This window comes from Pteronotus mesoamericanus, unplaced genomic scaffold, assembly GCF_021234165.1.
Source record: "Pteronotus mesoamericanus isolate MK-2021 breed Mesoamerican mustached bat unplaced genomic scaffold, CSHL_Meso_final contig_75, whole genome shotgun sequence".
In the NCBI taxonomy this organism is placed as follows: domain Eukaryota; kingdom Metazoa; phylum Chordata; class Mammalia; order Chiroptera; family Mormoopidae; genus Pteronotus; species Pteronotus mesoamericanus.
The window spans coordinates 4,092,386-4,116,605 of record NW_026555249.1 but is presented as its reverse complement, the minus strand read 5'-3'; the positions used below and the strand labels follow the sequence as shown (position 1 = coordinate 4,116,605).

Below are 24,220 nucleotides of genomic sequence, written 5' to 3'. Positions count from 1 at the left end.
TCAAAGGGCAGGGCCTCAGTATATAAGTGTGAAAGGAAAGAATGTCATTCATCATACTACTGTTATCCAGGGTTATTTACTAGTTGGCTAGCAATAGGGGAACTGGGGCATTAAGAAGGGTCGTGGTGCGCTGACCATTGTGGCTCAGCTGGTTGGGTGTCATCACACAAACTGAAGGGTTGCCGGTTTGGTTCCCAGTCAGGGCACATGCCTGGGTTACGTGTTTGGTTCACCAGTCAGGACGTGTGTGGACGATCGACGTTTCTCTCTTGCGTTGATGTTTCTGTCCCTCTCTTCTTCCTTTCCCTCTTTCTAATAATAATAATAAGAAGAAGAAGAAGAAGAAGAAGAAGAGATGTGGTCAGAGCCATCAGCTGAGGTTTAAATGGCTGGTTTGTATTTTACTTAACCTGATTAAGGATCAGGTAGGATTTACAAAAAGTCACAAAGACTTAAAACTAATAGATAAAATCCTGTCTACCTGTCAAAGCTACAAAATAATGAACTTTTATGATGGCATCATCTCAAGCAAATATGCCACCCATAATTTTAATAAGTGCTACTGCTTAACCACCTAAATCTCAGTTATATTTAACTCATGCAAATTGCAGTGAAATGTTACCACAGAAAGGGTCTCTGAAGGATTAGGCATTTGGTGGTATTTAAGTAATCCATGTACTGTCAGTAAGCCCTTTGGGAAAGAGGGCCCGGCAGACCGGTAATGGAAAAAGGAGAGAACCAAGTGGCCTTCGTTTGTTTTGTTTTGATGGGTGGCATCATTGCTAGACAGAATGCATAAGAATCTATTGGACCAACACAGAGACACCTATGGACTATTTATTAATGTCTGTGTGTTTCAGGAAATTGTAATTGCAAAGTATATTTTAAATCAGTTTAACACAAGTATTTTGCATTAAAAGCGTGGTACCAGCATGCATTGAATATATGTGAATTCCACTGAGTGGATTTAGTGATTAAAATGCTTCACGTTAAATCCCAAAGATGCTTACCCTGGGATCCATGGCTCCAGTGGGTCTCAGATGCAGCAGCCCTGTGACCTCGCTCCCCCCAAGTGGCCAGGTAGATAGAAGTAATGAATAGAAGGGACTCCCGAATTGGGTGGAAGGTTCGACAGAGCCCCAAGGCCTGTTCTAGCTCTACTGTCCCAGTCACTGCTGGTGGCTTAGAAGGTGGAGTGAGAAAAGGTTGTCCAGACTCTCACTCTGGCAGTTGTCTTTGGACTTTGCCCAAATCCAAGACAGTCTCCGTGAAGTAAATGACATCTTAAGCAATTACTGTTACAGGGAGACTGTTGTGTTTTGTAAAGTGTTTTGAATTCCTCAGACCAAATGTGCTGTATAAATGTTACAGTTAATCTGGATTTCATAACGCCTCTGTTGATTCAGTTCTCAAAAACAAATGGAGTGTTTACTGCTCGGTAAACATCTCGTCTTAGAGCTTGCTAGTATTTATAGTGGGGGTGATTAAAGAAAGTATAAACAATGGGATAAGGAACAAAAGATTTGCTACTGTTTTAAGGCCTGATGCATGTTTTCTTCTTTTCTTTTTTTCTAAAGTAAACTTTTAGATTATGAATTCCTCACCATAGCCACAAATTTTTCTTTTTCTTTTTCTTTCCCCCCCCACTTCCCATTATCGGCTTGCCAGAAGGCCTTCTTCATATAAATGAATGCTGTAAATTGACATCACGGTTCAGAGTCACTTCTTTGGGACTCGCCTCTTTCCAGTTTTCTCCTATTATGTTTGTGTTTCTCTTAACATTCCAAACTGTGGAGGACTGGTAGGGTAGAAGAATAAACTTACTTATGAGATATGTGAAATAAGATAAAATTGAATTTAACATTGGTAGCCAAGAGTCATTTAACTTACAATGTTTAAAAATTTTTGTACATATACTGAAACCATAGGGAGACTTTAAATATGGACACTAAACTAGCACTCATGAAACAGGCGACAGTAAAAGATGGTGTGTAATCTTGTCATAGGCCGAGCGGGAAGTGTGGGGACGGAGTAGGGGAGAGCCAGCGGCCCCGAGAGCCCCGGTAGTTAGGGCAGGCCTCCCCGCCGGCCTGGGGGATGAGCGGGGTTCAGGAGCGGTGCCGTGCGGGGCGAGGGCCCGTGTGCCTGCTACAGCGCCCGTGTTGGCCAACGCAGGGCTCTGCATTTCTGTTGAAAGCAGATACAAATGGGTGGCTATGACGCACCAGATAAAGAATGGCCTGGAAAGCCAAGCTGACTTGATAGTCAGCTGTTGAATTTTTTAAGACGATGAGGGTCCGTGTCGGAGATATTTAAGGAAGCCCTTGGAGGCAGGGAGGCTGAGCCCGCTCAGGCCCAGGCCGCTGCTTTGCCGCCTTCACGCCAGCGGCTCAGCGTGCCTTCTTTTCCTCCCCATTGTTGTCACCATCCTTTGTGGTTCCTGCTTGTTTTAAAACCCCAGAGCCCATATTTCCTTTCTGCAGCTAGCCCTGAAATAAGCGCTCAGATTCTTCTCATTCATGGCTTTAGGTATCTCCACAGTTCCCAGCCTACTCGGATCAAACCAAGTTTGTATCCACCACTTAAAGAGATTGCCCGTCAGCGGCCTCAGCTATTTCTTCTCATCGCACTTATATCTTTCGTTCTTGAAACACGTTCTCCTTGGCTAGAGGATAACCCTGGCCTCCTTTTCCTCCCGCCCGCTGGGCGGGCCCTTCTCCTTCGCTGGCTTTCCTCTGACCTCAGCTGTCACTGCCGCTGGGCCCGGTCCTGGGACTGGCTGCTTTTCCCCAGCTGCGTTCTCTCCCTAAGTGGTATCGTCGTCCACTTCCTCGCTTGAAATCTGCCTAGGCACTGACCACGCCCACAGATTGACGATCAGCTTTGTCCCTGTCTGTGAGCAAATATGTGCACGTAGCTCTTCCTTCAGAGGCTTTATGGACATTTCAAGTTAATGTGTCTAACATAGAGCTTTTGCCTCCCTTCAGACTTGTTCTACTTTTGCTCTTCCCCTTGTAGTGAGTGGCACCTCTTTTTGACCCTAAGGCAAAACCTAGGCATTGACCTTTATTCTTTTCTTTTGCTCAACTTCCAAATCCCAACTGTCATAGAGTCCTAGAGAAGTGGACATTTTGCTGGACCTTGAGGGCTGAATGGGTTTTCAGTGTGGCTCCTTGCACAGCAAGAGTAGAGCGCTTTAGGGCGGCAGGAAGCTGGCCTGGACAGAGGCCCGAGTGTGTGTGGGGAGCCCCGTTTAGAGGGTACTAGGCGGTTTTGAAGTGAGAGCCTGGCGCATAGGTGGGAGAGTATAACCTAATGGGATCTGCAAGGGAACATAGGCCAGAGGATGGGCAACGGCAAGCTGCCCTTAGAACATCGCACCCTCACTGATGTTTCAGTGTTCAGTTCTCTCACTGGGGTACATTCTCCTTTCTCTTGTCTACCTGGCAGCAACTGTTAGGATGCGATCACCTCACTTGAAACCCCATTCTCAGGGGAAGGAAGCCTCCAGGTTGGAAAGCCTGGACCCCATGGTATGAGGGGACGTCCCCTCGCTTTCCCACTGGGCTAAGATGGCCGTGAGAGTAAGGTGTTTCCATTACTAAAAGGGCCAAGCCCCTGTGTTCGTTCTTTGAGGAGAGAGGGAGGCAATGTAAATGCGTGCTCTTTTAAGTGATCTTTAACATTTTCCTGTAGGATTAATCACAATGAACGGTTGGAGTTCCTGGGTGACGCTGTTGTTGAATTTCTGACCAGGTAAGGGGGCTTCTCTCTCTTCCCCATTAATTGCATTTCACAGATAACATCCTTAATACATCATCTTCTTTGTAATTAGCCAAATAAGCCACTGAAACACCTGGTATTGTGTGCCTGCTGTCGAGCTTTAAAGACCTGTGCCTGTGGCTCTTGCCCTGATACCTTGCACTCACTGCTGCTGTGACGAGCAAGATTACAAGATGAAAGGCCGGTGTCTCTGTCCTGCCAAGTTTATATTCAAGTGGCTATGGCCACCAGAGATCAGCTAGCCTTGGTCTAGATGCTTCAGAGCTTCTATTCAATTTGTAAAGAAAGGGATGATATTTCAAAATGTCATTTCATTTTCTAGGATTTGTCTTTGATCCCTTTCTCACTCTTTCTGATCTCTAGGGAAGTAAAGCTTACAGGTAATTTTAATGACGAGGTTTGGGGGGGGATTGTGTATGTGTGTTTTCTCCCCAGAAGGGTTTTAGGGTCCTTAATTTGGAAGTAGGGGAAAGAAAGTGTGTTTCATTTTTTTCATACTCGCATACTTTCTCTTTTAAAGGGAGATAACACGTGCTTTTCTGGGAACTATCTTGAGCTATTTTTATTCTCTTTGGGTCATTTCTTTTCCCAAGAAGGATGTAATGGGCCAGAGGGGCTGCTCTCTAAGCCTGCACTCGCAGGACACTGTGTGACTACACAGACTTAGGGGATCTAAAACATGGCTGTGAGAGCGCGGAGACCACAGCTGCTGCTGTGGTCCAGACTGGCGTTCCTCGTAGCCTTCTTCCCTGTCCCCGCACTTTCCTCGTCAGCCCCTTTGGGCTCGTTCTTACAGCACTGCCAGGCACACGTGCCACTCTCTGTCCACCCCTGCCCCTATCTGTCCTTGTGAAGAATATGCCTCCATTGCCGCCCTGCTCGGGGCTTCCCAGGCCTCTCTGCAGGGGCCGCTCAAAGTCTCATCCAAGAAAAGTATTTGTTTCCAGGCCCAGTTTGTATCAGATAGGTTTGCTCTCAGCAATGTGTGACAGATTGTTCAGATTTCAGAGAAACCTTTTAACTGAAATAAATGTGGAAATATGAGTGAATGGTGCCGTTTGGGTTTTGGCACATTCAGCTGCACTGTGCTTTCTATTTAACTTTCAAAGATTTTCAGTGAGACCCTTCAGTTCAGTTCAGTTCAGCTGGTGTCTGTTGCGTAGCTCCTTTGTGCCTGGCCTCTTTTTGTGACTCAGAGCCACAGGCAGAATGTTGTGATGCATCTTCACTTACGTGCTTTTTCTGCAGTGTCCACTTGTACTATTTGTTTCCGAGTCTGGAGGAAGGAGGATTAGCGACATACCGCACTGCCATTGTTCAGAATCAACACCTTGCCATGCTAGCAAAGGTAGGTCCAACACCTGAAGCCCTGGGAGTAAACCTGACATTCTCTCCTTTGGTCCACACATAGTTTGCATTTGAATAAGTAACTCTTTAGCTAGCGTGTATTAAGGGTTTAATACTTTAAAGACCAGGAAAGATTTTTTTTGTTTGGGTTTTAAGGATTCGGCCTTATTAGTTTGGTTACCTTTGTGCGTTTCCCCAGCAGCTAATGAACTCCATAGTGAGGGAACTTGATAATAGAAGGAAAAACCTGACAGATGCTCATAAACAGAGTTAAACATTTGGGGGAAAGGAACATGAGAGCAGAGCAAAAAAAAATGATTTTTTTGTATTTTCATTTGTGTAATATTTCTGTATTACATTTGTTTTTAATTTATTTTAACAAGCAGAATTTAACAAGCTTTGAATGGAATACTCCAGGCCATTTATATTCATAGCGGGTACTTTACAGATCTTTGAGAATCCCCCAAATTACAATTCTCATTAATTAAGATTCAAGATTTAGGCTTTCTAGCTGGCTGCATTGACTTCACTCAGTGACGAACAGAACCTTTTTTTGATTTAGATTCATGGTAGGCTTATGACTTGCATTATTTCATTTGATGTTCCAGTCTCTGTGCGGTGTCTTATTACAGTAAATCATGGCAGACAGAACCCAGGCACGGGCATTGGCCCCCGGGACTCCAGGTCACACCCTCCCCCTCTTACAGTCGGGGCCACGGCAGGTCATCGTTCTCTTCTCCAGGCCTCTGCTTTCTCATCTGTGCATTGGAGACGGCGTTAGCATCTGCCGTGCAGAGTGGCTGTGAGGCCTACAGGACATTATCTTTTGAGTTAATGACTCAGTTTCTAAAGGGCTTGGTGCAACACCTGCTCATCACAGTAATCCCCCAGACATGTAAATGAATTCGAAGGAATTAGTTGCATTTATTGCTGCTACCACTCTTCTCATTATGAATCACTACCTGGTATAGACATGTGGATTTATTCACTAGCAGGGGGGGCTGTAGCTCTTAAATCCCCCAATGCTGATCATCTGCTGAAAAAGCTCTTGTGAATTTTCCTTGATTTTTTTGTCTTCACTAATTTTTATTGTTTTTTTAAATTTTGATAATAACTGTTGGAATTTGATAGAAATCACACGTAAAACCCACTCTGTGACTGACTTTTTAATATGATCTTGCCAAGGCATTAATCACATTCAAAATGCAGTTCATTTTATCCCATGGTTTTTGTGTTAGCATGAGTGCATTGCTGTATTTTATTCAGCAGCGGCGGTGGCGGCGGCCTTACAGCGGTCCACCTTGACCCAGCTTCAGTGGCATTTGAGGATGGAAATAATGGTGCCTTAATGAAAAACTATAGGCAACAGATATGCCAACTTGGTTTTAGCAGCCTCACAACGAATACAGTTCTACAACTCTAAGTAAAACTGCTTCAGTGTTTAGTTGATTAGATTACCAAGCTGCTTCCTGGTAGTCCATATGCATGTCCACTGGAAATACATGTTAATCAATAGATTGTCACCCCTCACCCATTGTTTTCTTTCCAGTGGTAGATATAATGGGCATTCCATAATTATTTTCTGAACAGTTTTTGGGAGGACACTTACAAAGTATGGGAGATTGCCGTAGCATGGAACCAGGAGCTGTAACATAACACACTGCGTGCTTTACAAGGCCATGAGTGAGGAGGGGGTGGCCAGTCCCTCCCTTCCGGGATTTCTGTATGAGCTTCCTTGACACCAGCATCCGTCGCCCCCCCAGCGCTCTGCTCTAACAAGGCAGTGGCGGTCTCGCTCCTCTTCTGTCCAGACTAGTGGTTCTTAACCGTCAGGGAAGAGAGGACCTGATAGAGGACTGCTGACCCCTTGAGAATGTAGTGAAAGCTCTAAGTTAGCTCTTTTAGACAGTTGAACATTTTAACACGCACACAAGTGAACATCAGTCTTTTTTAAAAGTTTCACGAATGCCTACATGGAAAAAAATGAGGGTATGGAGCAGGGAGTATGAGACATTGGAAGATTCATAGTACTCCAAAATAGTTGTTTATAATATGAAGTATGGCTTGCAGTCTCCTCTCAAGCAGGGCCCCAGAGATAGCATGCAATTGGATTTTCCCAGTGAAGTTGTGAAACAGATGAAATTTACATATTCTAGTATAAACTCTTGTGCATGGGGATCAATTTTTTAAGAGGTGTTTCCTGCTATTGCATTTGCGGTAGTCAAAACTTTCGTTTGAGTATACTTTATACTCCTGAATTCCTAGCGATACAAAATACCTATAGCATATATGTCTTGTTTTTATTGTCTCTGTCTTTTCCCAATGAAAATGGATATGGATATTGTTAGCCTACATACCAAATATACAAAATCCGAGTATCTTTTATCTGAGACTCATATTGTCCTAGATTGCTCATTGACTTGTGTCTTATTCCATATTACATGTCATGTTATTGCTTAGTAAGTGTCTTTTGAATTGAATAACATGGTAATGGAAACAGCTTTAGTGCATACTTGTGGAATGTTGTATCTCCTTTTATGGAAAGAATTATGATTTCTATTAATTCAGTCTTAGGAGTTTTATTTAAAAAGTACATTCTTTGTCTAGTTCTAAAAGGACTTGAATTGATTTGTATATTATAATACAGTAGGATAAGAAATAAATAGGTACTGAACTCAAGGTAAAGGGAAAATACGGATAAGACAGTGAAATGAAGCCAGAGGTAAAGTTAGTATACACGGATGTATTCGTAAGTGCTACCCAGTTTCTAGGTCTGGGCCACAAATTTGGCTTTAAACTTTTCTGAGACCAAATAAGAAAGACCAAATTATAATTTATTACAAACAATATTCCTGGAGCCCTTAAAATAAATCCAGCCTGTTGTCAAGAAGATCACAATGAGCCTTCCAAAAGATGAAGGGGACCCAAGCACAAGGGTATAGGGACCCCCAAATCCTTACCAAACTCAAAAGACATGATTTAGAGATATAGGCATTTTGAAGTTTTCTGAGGGCCCCCATTTCCTTTACCACATAAAAATATGTTCTGTATGGTACCAACATCATTAGTATGGCATAACTCTGGAATCAAACAGGTTAACTTTGGGTTGGGTCTGTGTCTCCCAGGACTTAACTGAGTGAACCCAAGGCTCATGGTCTTTTAGCGAAGTCTTATTCCAGCCTGGGCTACTGCTTGGTCTGAACTTGGAGTAGACTTCATAGAGACCTGCTTGGGGAAGAGTCAAGGTTTGTCAGAGCTGAACCATGTGTCAGGATTCCTAATGAATAATAGACTAAACTTTCTTAATATACGTACTGATGTAGCTAGTTGATTTGCAATCAAAACTCTTTACCCTTAGGAGTTGTGGAGTTAATTACAGTTAGGATTTTGCCAAATTCTTCCTTACTTTCTGTCATTTTGAATTTTGTAGAAACTTGAACTGGATCGATTTATGCTTTATGCCCACGGACCTGACCTTTGTAGAGAATCAGACCTTCGACATGCAATGGCTAATTGTTTTGAAGCATTAATAGGTAATTTCTTTTTCTATAATGTCCTTTCTTGCATATCTAAAATGTCTGGAGAGCACATAAAATTCAGTGTGGAGACTTGGGACAGAGTGACTTGCTCCCAAAGCACGCGAGGCCCCTCGCGTAATGCCTGCCTTGTTGGGTTGTAGTTTGATTAGCTCCTCCAGGGCAGAGTCGGCTTTCTCATCCTTTACTCCGGTGCTGGGAGTCGTCTGCTGTCGTGTGCATGCTTAGACATATATACCGAATCAAATCAAAGTGAATTAATATGGAGATGGATTACTTTCCAGACTTGATTGAGCATCACATCCATAAATAAACATTAACTTGGTGGCTGGTGAGGCCCTGATATTGTTCTTGATCATGTTTTAAACTACAAGATTTTTTTTATTTAAACATCTTGAAAACATGGCATTTTTAAAACCTCAGAGCTTGAGTCTGTGTAGTTATTATTTATTCTCTTGAAGCAAGACTGATGCAGACACTTTACTTCCTCAGTTTTTTTTGCTGTTGGTACAGGAAAGTTATGAAGCATTAATTAGCTGGTGACTGCAAGTATGCTTTACAATGAAATGTTACAGTAGATTGACAATTCCTTGATTTTTTTTTTTTTAGGTGAATGATTGAGTACATTTTATTTTTCAAAGGCCTTTGTACTTCCTTATCAATTTTGCCCTCTTCTTTTGAAAATGAATATAAAAGCTTCCCATTATAGTTTTATGCTGATGACGGTAGCAAGGGAATGTTTAATAATTACCCAGTCTGTTCACAGCTATGTCTTTTTCCCCACAAATATGTCTTATTTTCAGTGTTTGTCACGTGGAATTACTGCTCTTTGCAAACATTGTATTTTTGACAGTCGGTGCTGCCTCTGGCTCCAGGGCCAGGCAGCTACAGTTCAGTTCCCTCTTGCCTCGCTTCTCAGCTTTGTGTCTTCACCAAGTTACTGAGTCTCACTGAGCTTCAGTTTCCTTATCGATGACATGGAGGTAGCATACTTACTGCACAGAGTCATTGTGAGGATGTTAACATCCACTCCAGGCAGCATCCAGTCCGGAGCAAAGGTGCATTTACCCTTCCCCAGATCACCAGCTCTGAGCCTGAGGCCTCTAATTCCTTTTTAACACCCTCTTACTGAGGCTCCCAGAAAATAAAGATGAGAATGTGAAAATGCTTTGCACAGTACCAAGGGCTTAAGTGCCTCAAAATCAACACTTAAAAACCTATTCTCAATACCAAACAGTTATTGGGACGCTTACTCTTTAATGATCTGGAGATTTTTTTTTTTCCTCAGCAGGCTGAAAACATGCTTTAATATTCTGGTAAATCTGGTTTTCCTACACTGTACACTTCCAGGTAGGGGAAAATGGGGAGCGAGATTCAGTCCGATACTGACTTAAAATCCATTGTTAAAATAAGTAGAGAGGGTCCCAGGTCTCACATCGGCTTCCGCCCCATTCAGTGTGTTTGGCAGTGGAGTCCCCAGATCCAGGCCCCATCTGCCCTGCCCCGCTGTCATTTCCTTGAGATCAGAGATCCAGCCCAGGGCCTGGCCTGTTACTATTGTTGCCGTTGTTGTTATTGATATAAACATTGATAGATAATACATATATTTAGTCATCAAAAGCTCTAGTGATTAAATGTCTTAATATTTTACATGAAAATGGCCTTTCTGAAGCCAGATATAAAAATATGACTTCAACAATATATGATCACCCTACTGCAGAGTTATTTGATATGCAACTAAAATGTTACTATAGTATTTCCTAGCTATGATTAATGGCAAATGTCTGTACAGTGCTTAATTATTTTAAAAATTTTTAAATAATTATTTCAAATTAAAGGTAAAGGTTGTCCTGATTTTTATTTGCAGAAACCTTCATTGATCTGAACTTGGGTTTTATCTGTGGTCTTAAGCATAAATACGGAAAATAGAACAACATTTTTGTAAAGTCAAGTATTTTTGCATAATAGGGTTTATACCCTTATCTTCTATGATAGTTCATGTTTGTCGTCTTTTACTTACAATATTAGATTAGATGTTAGTAAGTTGAGTTGTGTATTTCAGTCTTATTTACAATACAAAACATAGCCAAAAGAGGAAAAATGCTACCTTTACACAATTGCGTCTGAGCTTGTCGGTTATTTCTGTGAGTGGGTTCTGGCTTGCCTTCTGTTTTTTACTGGGATATGGGATTTTCTCTGAATAGTAACGTAGCCTTCCTTTGGGTGTTCTCTTCCTTTCATGTAGGAGCCGTTTACTTGGAGGGAAGCCTGGAGGAAGCGAAACAGTTATTTGGACGCTTACTCTTTAATGACCCGGTATTTATCTCGACTCATTTGGTTCTCGGTTACACATCATTACGGAAGATTTCGTATTAGTTAGTCTTTGTGTTTTAAAGAGAGTGTAGGAGAAACAAGTACACCAAAAATAGCTCCCTTGACTCTGGTGCAGATGGGAAAGGCCTGTGGACATTCACACCAGGAGCTTGTCTTCTACTGTCCTCCCTCCTGGTCACTTATAAATGAAATGTGAATACCAACAGAGTGGGACTTGGCCTTATTTTGAAGTATCTTGGAGTTAATTATGATTTTCCTGTTTTATTGTCACGGGGTACCTACCCCGTTCAGGCTGAGTTGAAGCTCTATCTAGCCTTTTGGCTTTTCTGTTTATGATTTGTTTTTATGTAAATTATGTAGACTCGATAAATGTGTATTTAAGAAAGTCAGTTCATAGGGAGCTTCTGATAGGGTTATGAATAAAGAGTATGGAAGAGCTTTTTTTAAAAAAGCAAATTATAGTTTAAGACAAAATGATAGATTCTGAAATAGTTTCTGTTGTTACTAAAGTATTAAGCTATGAATATTGCTGGAGCTACCTTTTTAATCCTGCATGTAATAGAGCATACTGGATGCTTTTTGTACCAAAACAAGTCAATTTAACATTTAAAGGGAGAGGCAGCTCTGTATTCCAAATTGAAATGTCATTATAATTGAATGAAATAGCCCTCATGGAACAATAAAGAACATAGGAAGCCAGTGTTTTAAGCTTTTGTGCAACCTTCAGCTTAAGTGGCTGTCAGATGTTATTACTGTATTACTTAGGCTAGCTTAAAAACAAGAATCAATAGTTTTGAAATATGGGACCTGAATGATATTCATACCTGGGGGTGTGATTTTTTAAAGTCTGTTTTTATAGCTATGTGATGATTTTGTATGTTTGAATAAGTCTCCTGCCAGAGACTTATCTGCCGATGTCCGCGTCCCCTGTTTTGTCCTGCACCCATAAACAAGTGTGCGTCTTGATTTATGTCTGTAGCAGGTGGCGTGTATTTTAAGTCCTTCTCTCAAATCTGAAAATATGATTTTGCCTTTCTCCTTTGTTGGCAATTTCAGCAACCTCTTTATTTTGTTTCCTCCTTCCAGTCTCTCCTCCTTGTGCCCCTACACCTTAAACTTGTCCCCTCCCCTGCCTACTCCCCGCCTCTTCTCCCGTCTTATCTGCACTCCCCATCCACCCCGCTCCCTTCTCCTGAATTAAATGCCACCTTACACCTCGTGTTCTTAATTGCATCAGTTTTTGTTTAGATTCTTTTCTCTTTTTAAACTGCTTCTCTCCCACTCATCTACTTAGCAAGTTTATCTTCTATTTCCAGTACCGAGTGCCATGCTGGCGTGTGCAGTGTTTAATAAATACTTGTTAAAGGAATGAAATGAATAAATGACTAACGGAAAAAGCAGAGTCTGAACATTATCTTACAAATGGCACAGCTGAGATTCAGAAGTCATTTTAGTGTGCCTTTCATGAAATGAAGCAGGGCTTAGTAATAGATGGTCTTTCTACTTCAGCATGTTCAAGTGCGCACACCCGAACATCCTAACTCATTTGACATCTGCATATTGGTTTACATCTATTAGTTGTAGCATGTGAGACATTGGTGAACCTTTGTACTTTTTTCTTTTTCTTTTTCTTTTTTTTTTTTTGAGTAATGGTGTTGTGAAAGTCTAATCAGCCCAACACAGTCAGGGACCGACCTGTAAGGCAACAAAGAATTATTGACTCCACACAGGGAGGGCGGGCGCTCGCTAGAGGGAAGCGGGTGTTCTTGCTGAGCGCGGGCTGGTGCTGACGAGGGCCAGGGATCTGTCCTTGGTTGGTTGCCTTGTCTGAGGCCGGATTAGAAGAAGCAAAGGATTACTTTGGGGTTGGTTGCTGTCAGGAGTCAAGGGCAGTTTAGCGATTGAGTGTTGCCAGTGGCCTTTATTTAGGAGGTAAGACAAGGCAAAGCAGGGCAGTGCTGGCAGGAAAGCAGTAGCCCCCGAAGGGGGTGGGGTCAGCTGGCATTTTACAGCCGCCACCTGACCCTGAGGGACTCTTAGTTTCCCGTTAACCCAGCAGCCGCTTTGCTTGTGTCTTTCTCCCAGCGCTGGAAGAGCAGGGCCGTTTTCTCCTGCTCAGCCTGAGCTGACATGTGCTCTTTCAGCCTCATGTAGCTTTCGTTGGTTTTGTGTTTTCCGGTGGGTGTAACCTGTCCCGTCGTACGCAGTACATTCAGGGCCATTGTTTCCATTTGTCCATGCCAGTGGCCCTCCTGGGAAGAGAGGGAGCAGTCCCTGTGTAAACTTTCCTATTCTCCCACGCCCCCATCCTGTTTTTGTTTTTATGCATCTGTCCCTGTATCTAGGAACTGGAAAAAGTGTCTTCACCTTGCCGCTGGGCAGATTCACATAGTTGTTTCACAAACAGTCATCCCCTTCGCCTCAAAAATACACTTCTCCTTTATTTTTATGATCTAAACCAGAATCCTTAGATTTTTTTTTTTTTTTTTTTAATCTTTAAGCTTTTTTCTCCGTGCATCCATTCAGTTGCAACGCCTATCAGTTCTGGTCCTCATGCCTCTTGAGTTGGCCATGCTGCTGTTTAATGTCGGTCCTCCCCACGCTCACCTGACCGTCGAACTGGCCGCTGCGCCCGCCGCCCGGCCCATCGTCCCCGCGCGCTCTGCGCTGTCTTTTTAGTGTGCAGATTTGATGATGGTCCTTCTGGCTTACAACATGGCATTTAATAGTGTTCATAATTTGACTCCCACCTATTTTTTCCATCTCCTTTCTTATTACTCCCTCTGTACCATTCTCGGAATTACCTTTTTTTAATTAAAAAAAAATTTTAAAGAGCAGTTTTATGTTCACAGTAAAATTGAGAGGAAGGTGCCATATTCACCATATATTCTTTGCCCCGACACTAATGTATAGCCTCCCCCATTTTTTCAAGATCCCCCACCAGAGTGGTGCATTTGTTACAGTCGGTGAACACTGACCCCCATAACCCCGCAAACCCCACAGTTCACAGCAGGGCTCATGTGTAGTGTTGCACAGCCTGTGGGTTTGGACAAATGTCTAATGACACTGCTCTAAAATTCTCTGTGTCCTGCCAATTAGGAGGTACCCTTTTTGTGCCTGTGTACTTCTGACTTATTTCTCATTTATGGTGCCCTGTTTTTAATTCTCTCCCTCTGCTATTTACTTAATTCCTCATGTTCTTCTGCATACATCTGAAGAGTCAGCTTCTCTTAGAGCCCTGACGTGCCCAGCCAGCGTTTTCCTAGCACTTTAGTGTACAGCACTGTTATAGAACTTATCAGAGTTTATTAAATTGTACTCGTTTGCCTTTATTCTTTTCCACTAGGCTTCTTTGAGGACGGGGTAGTGTCTATTCATCTTAGAAAGCTAATACATCACAGGTATTCAATAAAAGTATGCATGAACAAACGTCCCAAGAGTCAGTGAGCATTTTCTATAAGAGGAAACTGAAGGTAGAGGCTTTGCTGAAAAGCTAACACAGGGTAGAACTGGGATTCCACTCTAGGTCCCTCCCAGGAAGTTTTCTCTGACACTGAGGTGCAGCAGATCCTCCCTGCCTTCGAACGGAAGTGGACGCAGTTCGAATAGTCTCCTCATGAGTCATGTGCTGAGCTCTTGCACCAAGATGGGTGGCAGCAGACATCAAAGGAGAAGTCACAACATTTTCGAGTGTAAAATGCATAGGAGAAAGATGAATCAAGAAGTTCATGAGAATTTTGAGCTTTGGAGATTAGAGTTGGTCGGGGGAGAGAGCTATTTGCTGTTAATATCCTCAGTATTAATAGTAGCATTTTCTGTGTGCCAGCACTGGGTTTAGTGCCTTGAGTTAATTGCTCATCGAGGCGTGGGAAAACGCTTTGCAGTAGGTACTGTAATTATTTCTGTCTCGTGCTTGAGGAAAGGGAGGCTTGGAGAGGCTGAGCGACTGCCACCTCGGAGTCAGGTTCACACCCAGGCCACCTGGCTCCGGAGCCAGCAGTCTTCCCTGGCACCACGCTCCCTGGCTTAAGGAAAGGTGAAGAGTTAGTGTTTGGCCATTTGGGTGTGAGGTAAAAGATGCTTCTGAAGGTACGTAGAGTTTTGGACTTGGGGCTTGAATGAGAGGCCAGAACTACAGCAGAAATGAACAAGTCATCCTCATTGAGGGCGTAGCTCAAGTGCTGAGAGTGGGGAGCTCTCCAGAGGGGCAGGTAACGAAGGGTCAGGAGACAGGCCGAAGTCTGGGGGATGTCCCTTTGGGTGTTGGAGGAGGAAAAAGCATTGAGGGAGCAGGAGAAAGCCGCAAGACGGGAGTGGCACTCGGTGTAGCTCATGCCGCAGGATTTAAGGGGAAGGTTATTGAGCTGGTTAGGAGAAGTCGTTTACAATGCCTTAAAAAAACAGTTTGGTATTTAAACATTTTAAAAATATTGGCCAGTAAAAAAAAAAAACCAACAAAAAAAATCCCACCTAAGTATATTTTATTAAGATGCAAGTGATACAAAAGTGTCAGGTATTTTATCTCACTTTGTTATGTTGTGTCACACGTGATAGTACATTTTTCTGTACTTCTCCCTGTTCCCACATTTAGAAAAAATATTTTTCTTCTTTAAAAATCCTCTTGTTATTTATTTCAAAAATGTAGCATCAAGGCCAGAAAGTAGATTCAGTGGGAGGCTCCCTAGAGTCTAAAACTGAGCGAAAAACACTTTAATTCTCAGGAAGTTCCGGTTATAACTGCCTTTAGTTTTAACTCAATGGACAAAATAATGTACTGGGCTTCTCCATAAAATTCACTCATTCCTGTTTTTTAAGTAAACATTTGTAGTGGCTCACTGTGAAAGTGTGGGCTTATTGATCTAAGAGTTTAGGAACTAGATATGGGGTGTTTTTCACTCCACTTAAAACAGCTCATGATAATGAATGAGTACCTGAAATAAAAAACATTCGAGATGAGTTTTAATTGCAAAAGGCACAGCTGATGCACATTTCTGGGGAATGGTAAACTAAAAAATATGATTAAAATAGCAACTTAATCCAGTGTATTAGGTTAAGCAAATGTGTAACTTAGTTTTAAAAGGTGTCTTTGCGTCCTGGGGCGGGGGGTGGCTCTTTTCCTCCCCAGCTTAATAGGCTAATTAGAGTCACTATAGGCAGTTTGAGTGGTGAGTACACTCTAAAAAAAAATTAGTTTGCTAGCACTATTGAATTTGCAATAAGTGGAGTCAGCATCTGAAATAGTTCAGTATTTCACATAATGGCATTTTATTTAGTGCTCTAGAGCGTGTTAAATGGCTCCCTTGAGCATTAAAGGCACCACTCCATTTTCCAGGACCTGCGCGAAGTCTGGCTCAATTACCCTCTCCACCCGCTCCAGGTGAGTGTGGCCGCGGGCCTGCTGTGCGCGTCGTGACTCCTGGTGCTCGGGGTCCTTCAGTTTGCCTTTCCTCCCTCCTGCTTTTCTCCCTCCATTTCCTTCCGTCGCATTACGACTCTACGCTGGGGTGTCGGCATTGGAAAACTTGGCACAGATAGTCACCTGATCCCATACGTCGCATTGTGTGGTCGGGGCTGGGGAGGGGACTGGTGTGGTTGCAGTTGGTCCTCCCTGTTCCCCCAACAAGTGATGTTCACAACACAGCTGGTGTTGACTCTCGTATACCTTCCTGCCTGCCACTCTAGAGGAGCCATGGACGCAGGTCCGGGCTTATCACAGGGTAGAACAAATACCGAATGAGGCTGCTAAGTGGTGACCTGGTTTAGACCTTAGAAACTGAAGACTTTGACTCAGGTTGCATGAAACATATTATACATTAACACTTTAGTGCAGTGGGATAACTTTTTACTCAAGATTTTAGAATTGAAAAGGTCTACATGTGGTGACATCCTTTTTCCCAATTGGGTTAAAAATTCTTACTGTTCTTTGCTTTTATTTCTATTTTACTTCGGAGATACACATAAGTATACATATAGGTGTGTGTGTGTGTGTGTATATATATATACATATATATACTCACATATACATATTATATATACATATATATGTTATATATAATCAGAATACTCACTGTTGACTGAACTCTCTTATGAGAGACTTTATAGTAATAAATGACATTAGTTCAATGTATTTTAGAAATATTTTATTAATATGAAATTGCCCGCAGTTGTTGGAAATGATTGTTTCAATTTCCTTTTATACATTTGTTCTCTGCCAATTGTTAAAGGCTCATTAGTATGTTGAGCACCTGCCTAATGATATAATACTCTCCATTGTAAGCTGAATCCAGTTTCAGTGATGCTCATTTGCCGAAATAGCTTGGTCCCCAGAAGACACGCAAAGCGGTCAAGTTACTGAAATGCAGTGGTTCTTAAAGGGCAGTCCCCAGACCTGCAGCGTCTGCATCACCAGGGAACTTGGTCAGGAAGGCCAGTTCTTGGTCCTCACTCCAGACGTACTGACTTGGAAACTCGGGGGTAGGGCCTGGCCGTGTCCATTTATCAAGCCCTGCAAGGGTTCTGCTGGCCACTGAAGTCCAAGAACCACTGCATTACTAGAGACATGTGTTCTCTACCAGCAGTTCTTCAGCTTGCCTCTTCCTTGGAGAGTTAGTATAATACTTGGGATTTTGAACCATCTGTGTACAGTACTTGGCCTTGAATTTTGATAGAAGATTGGAAAATATTACTTGAACCTTCCTTAAATATTAGGTTTGTTTGCCATTCTAAGGGATGAGAAAGAAGCTTCCATGTTTTATTGGCCTTTCAGAAATTTCTGCCCATGGGAGAAGGAATTTACAAAACACTATCCTAGAATTGATAATTACTCTTGTAACCAAAAACCATACAGGATTTTTATTTACTTCCCTTTTTCTGTAGCTACAGGAGCCAAACACTGATCGACAACTTATTGAGACTTCTCCAGTTCTACAGAAACTTACTGAGTTTGAAGAAGCAATTGGAGTCATGTTTACTCATGTTCGGCTTCTGGCAAGAGCATTCACACTGAGAACTGTGGGATTTAACCATCTGACCCTGTGAGTTAAAAGTACCCACATAGTCCCATTGTGACCATTTAAACAGGCAGTCCCAAATCTTTGCAGCATGCCCTTCAAGGGAATTTCAGACATATTTCCAGGAAATCGTGAGATGGGTAATAGCCAGACGCTGGCATGGAACAGGGGATATGCTCCAATCCATTTATTTTTGGTTTCATTGTCATGCATCTAATTTCTTCATAAAGTGTAAGGAGAGTGTGAAGGAAGTAAAAACTTTTTCTGTGAAGGGACAGATAGTAAACATTTTGAGCTTTATAGGCCATGTGGTCCCTGTTAAAATGATTTGATTCTGCCATAGTAGCATAAAAGAAGCCATAGAAAAAATATAAATGAATGAACATGTCTCCATCCCAATTAAATTTTATTTATAGAAATAGGCCCTGGGCTGAATTTGGCCCTCCTACCCTTGCTCTAGAGGAGTAATTTGAAGATGAGCTAGCATAGTAATGAAGAAAATAACCAGAATGTTATTTCTTTGCATGCTGTTTTTTTATTCAGTTTTTGGCTTCCTTCCCTCAAATCAGATATTCACAACTCTCTCTAAACTGTAAACATAAAAGAATCTTGTCTTAGTTGTTTTTAGTGTTCTTAAACTAGATTCCAGATTTGAAATAATGGAGTATATGCAGTGGTGGGCAAATGTTGTTTGCAGGGAAAAATACAAAGTAATAAATAATAATACAAGGATAAGTTCTGTTTTTGAGTACTCACAGTTACTTTGACACCACCTCCCCACTCCCTCCCCCCATATTTCAATGAAGTAAAGATTTAGCAAAGAAAATTCTTGGCCCTTTGTGCTTTGTTCCGTCTGTATAGAGACTGTCTGTGCATTATTGTTGTCTGTACTCTCCTTTTTTTTCCAATTGGTATGCCTACGCTTCAGAGCAGGCACCTTATGCCAGTCTTTCTTTTAGCAGTTGTTTAATCCTTAGATAGTATTTACTTTACTTCTTTTTAAAACTCAATGTATATTGACTTAGATCTCTTCTCTATTGAGAAGTCTTGGGAATTATATTTAGTTTTGTGCTTTAAAGCAAGATGAACAAGTACACTGCCTTTTAAAATAGTGTCTTTTTTCTTTTTTGAAGTCCATAAATACTAATTGATCTTTCCCCGGCGTTCCTTTATTCAGAGGCCACAACCAGAGGATGGAATTCCTGGGTGACTCCATAATGCAGCTTGTGGCCACGGAGTACTTGTTCATTCATTTCCCCGACCATCATGAAGGACACTTAACTGTGAGTTTGTGCTGAATCGTTCCCTCCAGTAAGGTTGCTGTAGAGTAGAGAGTGGAGGTGGGAAGAGCCAAATGACATAATTCTTGGTGACTTTAGCATGCATATCATGTGCTTTTATTCATTTAATTATGTAAATTATGTACAAAGCAATATGTGGTAAGAACTCATTTTCATTTAATGATTGCCTACTCTGTGCGAGGCATTGAGCTAGGCTTCATGGGGGGAGCAAATGTTAGTTGGCACCTAGTCCATCCATAGGAGAAGTTTAAAATGTAAGTAAATAACCACAAATACTATCTGTCTGTCTGTCTACCTACCTACCTTCCTATCTTAGTATGTATGTGTGTGCACATACATACACAATATAAAAAGTATAAGTAAGCACTATAAATATTATGAAGAGGCATAGGTAAACTGCTCACTTGTGTTTTTTAGGAAAAGATAATCTGGTTTCTTTTGGGTGTGGAGTTCTAAGAAAGCTTCATGGACCTGCTGAGGTTTGAGCCTTTAAAATGGGTAGTATTTGGCCATTGGAAGTTGTGAGAAGAAATTTCTGTGCAAAGGTATTCCACACACTGGGACTGTCGAAACAAGGGCACAGCATGAAAAATCGGAAGATGGAGAGACACTGGGGACTCAATAGTTTGCAGGCCGTGGTGGAGTTGAAAGGGACTTATAGAGACAAGGTTTGATTTATGGACAAAGTAAAACAGCCCCCATTCTCACTTTTGTCTCATTTTATAAAGCTTTATTGAGCTTTTTTATTAGCTGTGTACTTTTACTCTGTGAAACTGATCAATAATATAACTGGAGTGGTGAACAAAACATATCTGGAAGCCAGTCATGATGCTCTCTCAGGGCACAAGGAATAGCCTTTGAGTAGTCCCTCTAGAATCAGGCGTTGAGAAAGCAAGTACTTTACTGAGCAAAAGAAAAACACAGTAGCTCCACATTATCTGCAGTTTCAATTACCTGCGATCAACCATCGTGTGAAAATACAATGGGAAAATTCTAATAAACAATTCGCAAGTTTTAAATCGTGTACAGTTGTAAGTAGTGTGATGAAATCTTTGCCATTCCACGCCTGCCAGGGATGTGAATCATCCCTTTGTCTCACGTGTTCCTGCTGTATATGCTATTTGCCCACTGGTCACGTAGCAGATCCACTGTCATGGCCTCGCGGTGCTTGTGTTCAGTCACCCATATTTTACCTACCAAGGGCCCCATAGCCCAGGAGTGGCGATGCTGGCAATTGGGTGCTCCACAGAGAGGCCGGAAGGTGCTCTCTGTAGGTGGGAAGGTGAGTGCGGTACAATAAGATCCTTTGAGAGCGAGGGAGAGAGAACACATTCATATAACTTTTATTACAGTATATTATTATAATTTTTCTATTTTGTTAATTATTGTTAATCTTTTACTATGCCTAATTTATAAATTAAACTCTATCATAGATGTGTATATATCGGGAAAACATAGTATTTGTAAGTTGTGGTACTTTTTGTAGTTTGAGGTACCCCCTTAGGAAAAGCCCCGCTTTGGAGGCCTGCTGTAGTAGTAGTCCACTATAATATAGTTTGTTAGTGAGGCTTTCTTCTTTATTGTGCTTGAAGCAAATAATAGGTCTTTTTTACTTTGCATTTCTGCAAATTTTATGCATGTTTTGCTTTGAACAGAAGTGGATCTTACCTCTGCAACTATGAACCCTGGAAATAGTTTATCAGAGGCACAAATATTGGATCAGAGAATATGATGTTTTGGCTATGTTTAAATGTAACTTTTCGGCAGAATTTCTAAGCCCAACAAAATATAGTCCTTTCATTCACCCACTCAATGAATATTTATTATGCCTCTACCATAACCCACATATCGTTTTATGGGAAATCAGCAGTACTCTTATTTTAAATTTAATCTAAAATTAACAGTTTGATTATCATTTAAAATTAACTGCTTTTGGATGGAAAAGAAAGTGTCCTTATCTTGAGTTAATATTAAAACTTAAGAACATATAAGCATTTACCAGAAACAAACAAGTGTCTAGTGCCTTGCTCTATGTTAGGGAATCAGTAACTGTTCATTCAATATCTTCCGTTAGGGAATAGATTTCATAGCTGTCAGAGTATCTGGTTGGTCTGAGAAATGGCCAAACCAAACCAAACGGCATGAAGTAGTTATTCATTTTATGGTCATATGGAGGCCACTGTTGAAAATGTATGACTTAGACACACATTCGCCCCGACTGCTGTGACTCTGGGTTGAGCGTCCTCTTGCAAACCATCGAGTCGCCGGTCCATTCCTGGTCAGGGCGCATGCCTGGGTTGCAGGCCAGGTCCCCAGGTGGGGCCATGCGAGAGGCAACAAATCAATGTTTCTCTCTCATATCAATGGTTCTCTCCCTTGCTTTCTCCCTCCATTCCCCTCGCTCTAAAATTAAATAAAATCTTATTTTAAACAATAAAATAAATATACACATTTACCCCTGTATTTCTACAAAATTATTTATGAACTCTAGGATTTTGTAGAGATGGGCTGTTATAGATCAACAGCTTTACTTCCTCCCATCCCAGTCACTGCACGCACGTCCCCCATGCCACCCCCAGCACTGAGCAGGTGATGAAACCCAAACTCACAAAGTTCTCTCCAAGGTCCAGGTAAAGAAAGGTGAAACCAGGACTACGACAGACTCCAGCTGTGTTCTTTCCAAAATCATTCCAGTGCCATAACTGTAGTTTTATCCAAAATGGGTGTATCAGCCTTGCTGTTTTAAAATTAAACAATTTTTGGATTGCTTATTAGAAAAATGTTAACAAATGATAAAATTACGTTATAATGGTTTTTATTAACTCTATTCATAGAAAGCTTTGGTAAAAATCAACAGGACCAGTGGATCTGCTGGCAAAACAAAGATGATCTAGCAACAGTTATGAAATATGCATTTGAAATGCATATTTCAAAAGGCAGGGACTCTCAGTGATGAGAGTGGTTGCTTCATTTCTCCTGCTTGAAACCCTGTCTGGCATGGGCTTTGATCACGCTACACTTTCTGGGTTCCACTCACCTCTTCAGCTACTCTATCTTAGCCTTCTCTGCAGGCGCATTTAGTCCCGTGCAGCTAGCAGCTAACGGATATTCCAGTCCCTAAAAGGCTCACCCCCAGGCCATTTTCTCTTCTTACTGGAGTCTTTCCTAGGCAGTCTTCTCCATGTTTGTCATTAGTCTCACTCTGTAGGCAGAGATGACTTCCAAACAGGTCTCTTCAGTCCATTTCTTTTCTGAGCTCCAGTCCCAGCTGCCTTCTCAGCATGTCTGCATGTTCAAGACGGAGCTTACAGTCTTCCCCCACCTGGGTCCGCTTCCAGCGCTCCCCGAGTAATTGAGCGGCAACGTGAGCCAGCCAGCGTTGCAAGCCAGAAACTGAGGGGTCACCTTGAAGTCCTCCCTCTACCTCCCTTCTGTATGTTCTAGACCATCCGCAAAGCCCGGGAATATTTTCCCTTGCGTAACCACCTCATCTCGATCACCCAAGTCCTCTCTACCAACTTCTGTCACCTGGACTGCTGCACTGGTCTCTGCATAACTGTCAAAATGTGACAGGAATATGATTGACAAGAGGCCCCGTTAGAAGAGGAGGCATTTATGAAATTGCAAAGGATAGGAATTTTAGGTTGTGTTTAAACAAAGCGACATAGCAGGCTCAGATTTCCTCCCGAGATGCAGGCTGCTGTTGGAAAGCCAGCCTTGGCTGTCCTTGTGGGCGTTTTTGTACTCTTCTGAAGGGACAGTGTCCCAGGCAGCAACCCTCCACAGCCGAGGCCTCAGGCCTGCCAGGCAGCCTCGCAGCCTCCTGCACTGGTCTCCCTCTGTTAACTCTTCCTCCCATCCAGTCTGTTCTGCGTGCTGCAGCCAGCGGAGCGTGTCCCAACCCATCTCCCGATGGGTTGGCGAAAAGGCCAGTCCTTTTCGGTCCAGTTGGGTGTTCCCCTTTGTCTCCCCGACCTCGTAGTATTGGAGTGTCCCAGTTCTCCAACCTTTCCTCCTTTCTACCGACTTCCTCCCATGAGGGGTCTCATGGCTTTAATTACGTCTGTGCACTACTTCCTAATTTATGTCTTCAGCCTTTTCTTCTACCCCTCATTCCGGACTTATATATCTATGTGTAATCTATAGATACACTCGACTCTCCAGACAAACCGATATATTGCACCCCTCGTTGGATTTCTGTGAGGCACCTCAAACCTAACATGTCCAAAATAAAACCGACTTTCACCCCCAAACCTGCTTCTCTCCAAGTGTCCTCTACACCAGTAAGGGTCAGTATCAGCAAATGTGCTTTGGATGAATGAAGAGTTGCTGTGTCCCAGTCTAATGCTCTTCAGCTGTTCTCTGGATAGTGACCAGAGGACGAGCAGGGCCCTGAGTGGGCGGGCCTGCCCACCTGCCTGGCCTCGTGCCGCCTGCTCCTTTCTCTCTGCACCTCCGCACCGGCCGGCTTCGAGTTCCTCCTCGTCTCCTGCCGTCGGGCTTTGCACATGCCGCTCTCCTACCTGGGGTGCGATCTGCTTCCAGCCCTTGCTCTCAGTTGTCCGGTTTCTTCTACTGTTTGGTCAGATGTCAGTTCTAATGTGACTTCTGGAGGCAGGGGACACTTTTCCTGATGGCCCCCAGTCAAATTTCCGTGATCTTTTCCTTCCATGCACTTGTTCCCGTTTGCCCATCCCGCTAACCTAGAAGTTCTGCGAGAGCTTGTTTTTATTTATTACTATATGCCTAGCAGTGCCTGGCGTATGGTCGGCCCCCTGTATGTATTTGATAAACACACAAGCGAACACGAGTTTCACAGGCAGCTCGGTTGTGCAGAGGAGGAAGTGGAAGTGGCTGGAAGGAAGTGGCCATTGTTTCATGTGTCAGGAAAGAAGCTGAAAGCTTATTT

General features: G+C 42.5%; 1 protein-coding gene across 1 annotated transcript in view; it reads left to right on the top strand.

The window, feature by feature from the left end:
- Positions 1-24,220, top strand: part of DROSHA (drosha ribonuclease III) — a 104,660-nt gene that overhangs the window by 65,818 nt on the left and 14,622 nt on the right. Inside the window, exons 22-28 of the mRNA XM_054583909.1 lie at positions 3,697-3,756; positions 5,032-5,131; positions 8,561-8,663; positions 10,912-10,982; positions 16,333-16,377; positions 17,877-18,034; positions 19,188-19,293. Coding sequence (XP_054439884.1) covers positions 3,697-3,756; positions 5,032-5,131; positions 8,561-8,663; positions 10,912-10,982; positions 16,333-16,377; positions 17,877-18,034; positions 19,188-19,293 — 643 coding nt within the window. The remainder of the gene's footprint in view (positions 1-3,696; positions 3,757-5,031; positions 5,132-8,560; positions 8,664-10,911; positions 10,983-16,332; positions 16,378-17,876; positions 18,035-19,187; positions 19,294-24,220) is intronic.